Consider the following 9,986-nt stretch of genomic DNA (forward strand, 5'->3'; position numbering starts at 1 on the left):
TGGCTATAATGTTGGGACAGCTGGGCGATATGGCTTTAGAATAATATCACAATATTTTTAGGCTACATCCAGATACGAGATATCTATTTTGATATTTTGAAATCTCCTCTAAACAAATGTTAACTACTAAAATACAAAATTATTAAAGGAGCTACAGTTACAAATTAGATAGCTGCTGCCATTATATAAAGTTATAAAGTATAAAGATTTTACAGCCAAAATACTGATTTTCAGGTAGAAATTTCAATTAATTTCATACACAGACCATAATTCCATGACTACTCCCAAACTTTTAAGGCCATTACCAATTTCATGAGTTTCCCAGGCCAGGAAAATGAGATTGTGAAATGACTTTTACAGGTTTTCCATGATGGTGAGCATTATAATTTAAGTCCAAATTTAAGATTGTTTAGGGACCTATCATCATTAATGATAGGCTAACTGTTACCCATGAATCCAAGCTAACGATAAATTATTGAGCAGCACTTATCCGTCACATCGAGTTGAACTATTTAGCTAAGATTTACTTACTCACTATTGAAAGATACGCACCTGCCAGTAAGCTGTACTATTATTCAATGTGTGTGCACATTCTTGTGAGCCATAATGGATCATTTTGTGGCTTTTCAAGCAAGAGAATCTGACTCACCGCCCCCCTCAGGAAGCACCAGTAAAGTGTAAAGGGTGAGGCTAACACTTAGCAACGCTACAACTGCTACTGTCTTAACAGTTACAAACAAGCGCACGAGAGAAGACCCAAAAACATGTAGAGTCAGTGACAGAAACCATCTTTGGAAAGAAAAAGTTGGGTTGACTATTTCGCTTGGCCTTTATGCACTTCACTAACATAGGGGGGAGGGCTTTATGACCTATACTGCAGTCAGACACCAGGGGGCGACCGAGATTGAAAATCTACACTATTGGTGAGCCATAGTGTAGCAATGAGCCTGAGACAGAGAGGTGTTTCAACCAACCCCTGTCTCCCCTTATGATAAAAATACATATTTGTTCGTTTTTGGGGGACAACAAATCCGATTTTTAATTATTTGGGGCTTTTGTTTGATTTGAAATAAAGTCGTGGCTTTCATGTGAATCCTACATCACCAAATTCAGACAATATATATATACAGTATGGAAGCTTGAAAAGACTTTAAGACAAGCTGTAAACAGCACTCAGCAACAGTCCACCTCCCTATGTGTCATCCTGACACGATAAATGAAACCATAATGTTAAGTTTACACGGCGGGGTCCGGGACAGAGGCTGCTCCTCATCTCAGCTAGCCTAATGTTAGCTGTAAGCGTTTTAGCATTGTGCGTCAAAATATTAGCCTAATGTTTAGCTTACAAGTTTTGCTAATATGGAGACGCCACACGGTGTTAGCTTCGGTAAATTCTCCATAGTTAACCTGCTCGGGATACCACGAGCACCAAACTATTTTCATTTATATTTACAGCAGCATGGTTAGCAAGAAACACCGAGAAAAGTGGGGACTCCCTACCTGTGCCGCAGTCCTCAAGTCCAAATAAGTGTCCATTCCTCGCGTATTTACATTCCTTTACCCGTCAAGGGTAAAGACAAGTATAAAAAGAATGTTTCGTTTTATTTTTTCGTTTAAAAAAGTTAATCCAAATTGTGAATATAGTCCCGTAGTGGCCATTGCTCACTGTGTACACCAAATTAGCCGTAGTTGAATAATCCCTCCTCTTGTTCGCGGTGTTGTTTGCATATGTTTGTTTTCTCCACCTTGCTGTTTGCAAACGAAGTGTCGCGGAGCTTTGCGGTGTACTTTCCACCTCGGGACAGGCCGCAGTTTACAGCAAGTGCTCCCAGTTGAGAAGGCGAGCGCGCTCTATCATGTGCCTTGGCGGCCACCGTACTGCAAACACCAAAGGCCTTTTATATATATATATATTCATTCATTTTCCGTAACCGCATGTCCTCGCAAAGGTCGCGTGGGGGGCTGGAGCCAATCCCAGCTGTCATCGGGCGGAAGGCGGGGTACACCCTCCACAGGTCGCCAGACTATGGCAGGGCCTATATATTTATAAATTATTTATAAATATATGTGCGGCTGGGGGGTATTGTATTATTTAAACATAATAAAATAATTACCTACAGATAAACACAAATGACACCAACATCATTTTAACCCTTTGAAACCTGAGCAATTGGCTTGATTTCTTTCAGAACATGGGAAGGGGGCAATGAGCAACAGAAGAGGAAATGACCCAAAAATTTGCAAAAAAATGAGTTGAAATATTCTTCTTTTACATTTCAATCCAAAAACATACGAAAACATAAGCAACTCTCTTCCAAATCCAAAAGCTAGACACCTAAAACTTAAATTTGCAATATCATCCGGTATAAAATCTTGAGCTGCTACATAGAAAATGAATTTCGAGACTTTCTTCTCTGGTTTCCAGCTTTGAGAGAGAGTCGCTGATGTTTACAAATATTGATTGAAGGCCATGGAAATAACATTGGAATATTTAATTTGGGAGGCGCTCCCCTTAAGGCCTCAAACCCACTGACCTCAGACTGCGCAGAAGCATAACTGTCAGGAAAAAATAAGACATGTGTCATTTTGAAATGAATAAACAGTGTTCTCACTGCGTATTTTAAAAAAAAGTGATAAAATGTCTGTTTTGTGTTGTTGATGTGACCTTTGCTTATTTTGTTTTTTTTGACGTGATCCAAGGTGCTGCAGATATAATATTTCTGGGCTCTGGAGCCTCAACAGCTGCTGAAGTGCAGGTCTGAGCTCCCTGGTGGTTTTGCTAGTAAAGGAACGCCGTACATGGGCTGATCTCCCGTCTGCCTCGCCGCTCTGGATGGGAGAAACAGAATCTCATCTGGGAGGGAGAACACCCTCGTCGAAGCCCACCAAGGCCCGTTCCCAGTAACCCAGAGACGCCTGCTGGCACGGCATGAAACACATAACTCTCGTATGGGATTGGATCTGAGGTTTACAGCTTGGGCTCGTTACCCAATTAGACTGGATCATGGAGGCAAAACAAAACAGAATGAAGTTTTTACAATGCCACAGGGGTCTCTAGAATGGATGGGCTCTGTTTTGGAGGATGGTGTGGGGGGTGGGGGCTTGGGATATGTTATTCCCAAGTCTCTTTTATCATGGCCTGTCAGAGGAAGCACACAGGTACACAGAGCAGCTGCTCTCTGTCCTCCATCAGGGACAGAGGCGCTAAAAACTGAGCTCAAATTTACTTCAGCTGGTCACACCACAGACATAAATACATAGACGCCACATTGCTCATCGGTCTGTATGTCGACGCCATATTGGATGTGGCAGCAATCCACCAAGCCAGAAAAAAACACACAAAAAAAGCTGTGCAAGACAATTATTTTCCAAGGGCTTTAGCTCCCATCCTATTAGTGCCTAGAAAACAATGCCTCCTGACTGCTGTTAAAGGATCATACCAGTCTGATTTTTAATCATCACCATTAGCTGAGCTTCCTACCTATAGGCAACAAATGTTGTGTATGTGTCTTTATGTCCGCTGCATAGGGACAAAAATAAAGTAATCTTGAATTTTGAATTAGTCTAGTGTGTTAAGGATAAATTCTATCAGTACTTTTCATCCCATATTTTCATATCTTCATTTGTTTGACTGGTCAGAATGTCTCAGGCACTTAGTTACCTTATTATATTACTGACCAAGTTTCATATCCACAAATGTCAGGTGATAAAAACAAGACCCATTTAACATCCCTTCAAAAAGGAAGCTAAATCCCACATAAGAATACTATCTACCTCACGCTGTCTAAAAGCTGTGAGGACCAAAAATCTGTGCTGAAAATTGAATGTGTTAATTTAATTTGTGTGTGTATATCTATCTATCTATCTATATATATATATATATATATATATATATCTATCTATATATATATATATATATATATATATATATATATATATATATATATTTATAATATTATAGTCAATATAATAGTCAATAAAAGGAGACTGACGAAAAAAAACAACAAATCTTTATTTTCTTTGCAAAATTATACAAAACTTGAATTTCAGAGAGAAGTACAAAAACAAAAGAAAGCTCACATACATCACAATAAATAGCCAAAAAGTAAAAGCAAGTACATAAAAAATATGTCTGCCTGTGGGAAAATTTAGTGGTTAATAAAATATATTACAACTCATTAATTTGGATGAATCAAATCTGCATACTGTGTGTGTAATACAACATGAAAATTAAAAATAAGGAGTCGCTGTATATGCTGTCAAATTAACTATTTGTTTTTCTTAAAAGGTTTGTGTCCAACTAAATTTGTTAAGTTAAAACAAAATTAATTTTTTTACAGTGTATGAAATTTAAGTGTTCAGACATCAAAAGTGCCACATGGAAATACAGCTGGCACTGACTGTTTTTTCCTAAGTGTTTTTATTCTTCTCAAGGCATGAACAAAAACAACAACATGCATTTATGTTTTTTTAAAGGAATATAAATCAATGAATAAAATGATATATTATGAGAAACTATAAAAATATATTTTTAATGTTGGTAAAGTAGTGTATTCACATTTTTAACAAAAGCGTTGAACCTTTCTCCTGAGACCTCAGGCTCTCCCCTCTCCTCCTGTCCCCCCTCGCTACATCCCACATTTAGCCTCTTGCGCTTAAATCCTCAACATTAACATTTTCTACAAAATAAGAAAAATATTGTCAAAACATTGATTTTGCTCCAATCTAAAAAAAAACAACACACAAATCAACTGATTTACAGCCAAGAAGTCACTGCAGATGAAGTATTTTGAAGAACAACAAAGTTGCTGTAGTAATATTAAGTAAGAGTATTAATTGTTGCTGAAAAATAACCAGCGACGTATGTTAGGTGGACAGATGATTTAATCGGTATTTCCTCCCAACAATCATGAGGTAATCAATACTTGAAAATTTTAACAACTGCATTACTCCTTAGATGTTACCAAATGTTATTTACCTTCATGGGTTGCCTGGTATGGAAGGATTGGTTGCAAAACATTATTTCCTTTTCGTCAGTCTTTTTGGCTTTAACAGATTTATGATGCACTTACAACGACTGGCCAGTGGGTGGCAGTGTGTAGCAGGAGGCACTAAGATCCACTTTAGTGGCTTATATGAAACTATAGCATCAAAACCCATGAATATAAAATAAAATGGCTTGTATAAAGCTGTCCACTGTATTGACTACTACGTGTGTAAGGTCAAACTCAACCGAGTCTGTTTTGTGCTTCAACGCAAGTCTGCAACCTCCATTTCTGCTGGAGGCAAGCGAGGGCATAAGGGAAGTTGGAGTCTGGGGGATTGAGGCAACAAGATGATCATGATGGATGTCTCTTGTGTTCACAAACATGGTTTTTCAATCAACAACACCAACGGCTGCATGAAAGCTCCACTGCGAGACCACATGAGAAGACAGACTAAAAGTCATGTGACGGGTTTCCTCATCAGGAACTCCGGTAAACTCTCAGAAAGACATCCATTAAATGTAGCAATATTGGTCATAAAAATTTGAAACATTACTGCAATAATGTTCAGAGGACAGCTTGTTCCACGTCACTTTGAAGTTTCTGTACACATTAGTCCTAACGCTACTGAGGGCTGTTGGTGATTGCTTTGAGAATGTCACATGTGTTCTTGGAGATGACCTCTCTCAACTTCCGTACACGGCGAGGACTTGACGACCCCACGTAGCTCTCCGGCTGGAGCACGGCCATGCCATCGTTCACGTTGCCCATGATGATGACCTGTCCCTCAGCGGCAGCACCCGTGATGTTCGGGCACGGGCAATTCCAGTCCATGTTGAGGAAGGTGACCTCCAGAGGCTCCTTGCCAAAGAAACGGAGCCCCATCTTCTCGTCCTTTAGGATCTCCTCCACAGTCACAAGGGCGTGGCCCGAGTCCTTCTCCTCTGTGAGCTCGGTCATGCGGCCCAGGATGACGAAGTCACTGCGGCAGAAACTGGTCACCATCTTGCCCCTCGGCTTGCAGGCTTTGCAGTGGTGGTTTTTCGGGTAGGGGCACATCTCTTCACAGGCTTCTTTTGATTCAAAGTTGTTGTCGTTGCCCTCACACCCTCCGTAGATGAAGGACTGACACTGCCGCAGGGCGCTGCTGTACGCCCAGCGTGGCTCGTAGGCCTTACAGGGGCCCTGCAGGCTGGGGAGTCCACAGGGACCAGAAAGTTCGGGACCGCAGCACTGCATACACTCCTCATATGTCTCGAACACCTTCCTGGGCTGCTGGCTGTTGCTGTTGATGTGGCAGTGGGTGAAGGAGAAGCAGTTATTGGTTTTGGGCTCGTAATACCAGCTGACTTTCTCCATCTCACTCCCACAGTCCTCTTGGTTATCAGGTGGTTTCAGACACTCCTCAGGCAGGCAGCGGGTCATATTCTTTGGCTCAGGGGTCTTAGGCGGCTCTGTGGGCAACACAGTGAGTGGGTGGTTAGCCTGCACTGAACCAGATGGGTTCTGAGCCGTGCAGGTGTAGACGCCTGAATCATGTGGCTGGGCATTGTAGATGACCAGCTGACCGATGTTAGTGACCACCATATTCCCTCGCACATGATTAGGTCTCATGGGGACCCTCTCCACCCCCTCTGGCAGCTGCTTCTCCCAGGTGATCTCAGGCCGGGGGCGACCGATCACGTCACATAGGAAGCTGGCGGTGTCACCCACATTTACAGTCTGATGAGTGGGGCTACTGACCACGACTGGTGTCTGAGGCTCAGTGGGAGGCGGGATAGTCGCCTGAAGAGGAGCAGTGGTGGGGCGAAGAGTGGTCGCCTGGGGGAGTGAGGGGCTGGTGTTGGGCCAGGTGAGGTGGAAGCGGCAGGTGACAACAGCCAAGGTGATGCCCTTGGAGCATGCTTCGGCGTCCATGTAGCACTTGTTGTAGTAGGTCATGCCGTCAGACGCACAGGTGAAGTGCGGCTCCCTCTCGCAGCGGTCCCGGCACTTACACACGGGCTGGCCGTCCCAGATGTCGCACTCAGAGCCCTGCTGAGTGCACATAAAACTGGTGCAGGTGGCTTCCTTGGGCATCCCCATGGGGCCTTTGGTTCCGTCCAAGTAACGGGCTGCCACACAACTCCGATTCCCGCAAACATTTTGGCAACACTTCTCAAAGGACTCACACTCCTGTAAGAGGAGAAGAGAGATTTACAGCGGCAGGAGGTGCATGTAGACAACAATCATAAAATTAGGGAACAATAATAGAGATTCAGTGGAGTTGGGAGCAACAAGTGAATTTAAAAATAAATCCCTTACATCAATCTATGGCCCACGGGCCAAATGTGGCCCCCGATAGGGTGCTGAGTGGCCCTCCAACCATTTTTTAATCTACCATAAAAATAAACTGATTCACATTTGGAATTGTTTTAATACATTAAGTACACACACAGCATCACTTTGCATAAAACAACATAAAAATAGAACTTGCTTATCAAAAAAGTGCTATAGAAGGATCCCCCACACCCCTGACACAGGTCCTAGTTTAGCTGCTAATCTCCTAAAATCCCAGAAGAGTCCTGAAATCTTAGAAATGTCCTAAAATTCTACAAATGTCTTAAAATCCTAGAAGTATTCTGAAATAATAGAAATGTCCTGAAATCTGCCAAACCTGTACGGGGTTTCGGTAATTGGCCCCTGGCCTCCTGTCATTTTGTAAAAGTGCTGCCCAAGCAAAGCAAGTTGTGTACATAATACAGAAATGCTTTGAAAAATAACTTTAAGAAAACTTCATTCTAAAAGCTCACTTTACCTGATCGGACTGACACTCCCGGGTGCAGGTGCTCATGGCATCCACCCACAGGTTGGGGTTCATGTCGTTGGGGCAGATCCCCGGGTGCGAGTAGGTGATATGGGGCAAGACTCCGACCTGGTGCTCCATCCACACTGACACACACGCCAGGAACCAGATCCACCGTGGAAACAGCATCCACCACATCTCCAGAGCGAAACACGACCCAACAAGTGTTGAGGTTATTTTTTTTGTTTTTGTTCCGAAGTTGGAGCCTCAGTGAGATCCAGCAGGGAGCAAACTTCTCGGAATAGAAAAGTAGGTGAAACTGCAGCTCAATAGCGCATCACACGTGTGTGAATCCGCGAGACCTGACGGTGTGCGTCCGCTGATTGATCCAGTTTAATGTCCCTCTTCTGCAGCGGTGATGCGCTATTTATACTAACGACCCGCAGCCATCACCGGGAATGTGTTCCAAGCTCCTCGCATCCTGACAGCTGTGAGCCGCTCCTGAGATGTTGGAAGAAGCTTTTGAGAAAGTCAGTGGTGAGCTTTGGGCTGGGACTGACGGGGCACCTGCCTGTAAAAGGACTGCTGCTGGTAACCCCGGTTAACCCTTTGCGGGCTCCAGAGCGCACTGTGCGTAAAGACGCACGAGGAGAAAAGAGACTCACGGGCAATTTGTTGTTTTAAAAAAATACATATATACATATCATTTAGCGATTTAACGAACTTAAACTACATGATCAGTTAACATAAAATAGTATGTTGAAATTCAGCCGTGTAGGCTTATTTATCTCCAGTTCTTTGGATATTAAAATAGGTCCAATGCCGACATTGCATGTTTTTACTTTATAGTTCGTATAAGTAAAAACAAATGATGTTTCTACGCCTTTTAAGTGTCCATTGGTTTTAATATCTATGGTTATGACGGCCATTTCTATGAACAAACTTTTGAACATTTTGATATATAAACATGGAACCTAAAATAATATATTTTACTTACCTGTTGAAAGAATAGAAACTGCTTAAATCATGTCCATAAACGACTACAATAATAATAATAATAATAAAAGTAATAATATTAATAATAATAATAATAATTTTAACACATTTTTTTTAGCTGCAATAAAATAGATTTTTAAAAGAGCATTAGGTCCTTTAGATGCTTTGCACCATGATGTGCTGTGAGAGTCTATTTACTTTTGATCTGTTTTATTACACCATAGGCTCTTGGAGAATACAAATTGGTCTACACTTATTTTGATGTGCTTTTAATATTAAAGAAAATGCATAAGGATGTTCCTGACAAACAAGAGGAGGGTTTGATTTTTTCTGATTTTTTTTTCTCCTGCACATTATTTTAATCTTTAGTAAAACTCTTTTCCATTCATAAAACATCCAATAAATTTATTAAAGAAGGGGAATTATTTCAATCAAAACAATATAAATGTAAGTACAAATTTAGTGATACATTTAATTTGTGCTGTTTTGTGCAATAAAAAAAAACAAAAAACAAAATAGACAAAATATAAATACATGTGACTGCGTGCAGCTTTTTTTTTCAAATATTTTTATAAAATTTTCTGCAGACATGACAAAGTCAGGACAACAAATGCGGAACATTTGTTCTTTTGCCTCCACAAAAGCATCAATACTTACAGTGTTATACTGTATTTTGTTAAAACAATACATGACTCTTTCACTGTAAAAATAGACTATTTCAAAAAAGTTAGTCTGGGCTGCCTGAAAATTCTGAGTTGACTGAATTTGGGAAGACAAGTTGAAATCATTATAAAATTACCTCAACTTGTTTTCTCAAATTCAATCAACTTAATATTTTCAGGCAGCCCAGACACCAACTTTTTTAAGTCAAAACAGAGAGTTTATTATTTACAGTGTAGAATTTGGCCATATTCCTGTCCTAACACGTGACAAGTGATACGTGACTGCTGCACAACTGTTTCCATTCTTTCCCCGACTTTCAGCCATAGACTTAAACTGGACGGTATACATGCTCTACATTCTACAAAGCATGTCTTTGTATGCAGGATTAGTTTTGTCAATACAAGCACTTTGTGTGGTTTTATGCAAATCTCGAGACGCACAAATTCCAGAAGAAAATGACTGAGGCTGTTGCCAATACAGGCAGGAGGACATCACACTGACAAAACTTAATTGCAACATTATAACAGGTTATCACCTGACACTCGCAGGTTTTAATT

The 9,986-nt window shown here is 41.2% G+C and overlaps 1 protein-coding gene across 1 annotated transcript; it reads right to left on the reverse strand.

Moving 5' to 3' along the window:
- Positions 1-3,993: 3,993 nt before the first annotated feature.
- Positions 3,994-8,306, reverse strand: LOC121965257 (WAP, Kazal, immunoglobulin, Kunitz and NTR domain-containing protein 2-like). Its single transcript, XM_042515417.2, has 2 exons — positions 7,783-8,306; positions 3,994-7,160 (listed from the first exon to the last, which is right to left on the reverse strand). Exons 1-2 carry the CDS (start codon positions 7,966-7,968, stop codon positions 5,610-5,612), a joined length of 1,737 nt encoding a protein of 578 aa, XP_042371351.1. The 5' UTR covers positions 7,969-8,306; the 3' UTR covers positions 3,994-5,609.
- Positions 8,307-9,986: the final 1,680 nt, after the last annotated feature.

This window comes from Plectropomus leopardus, chromosome 19 (assembly GCF_026936395.1).
Source record: "Plectropomus leopardus strain MGB_pleo_1.0 chromosome 19, ASM2693639v1, whole genome shotgun sequence".
NCBI lineage: Eukaryota > Metazoa > Chordata > Actinopteri > Perciformes > Serranidae > Plectropomus > Plectropomus leopardus.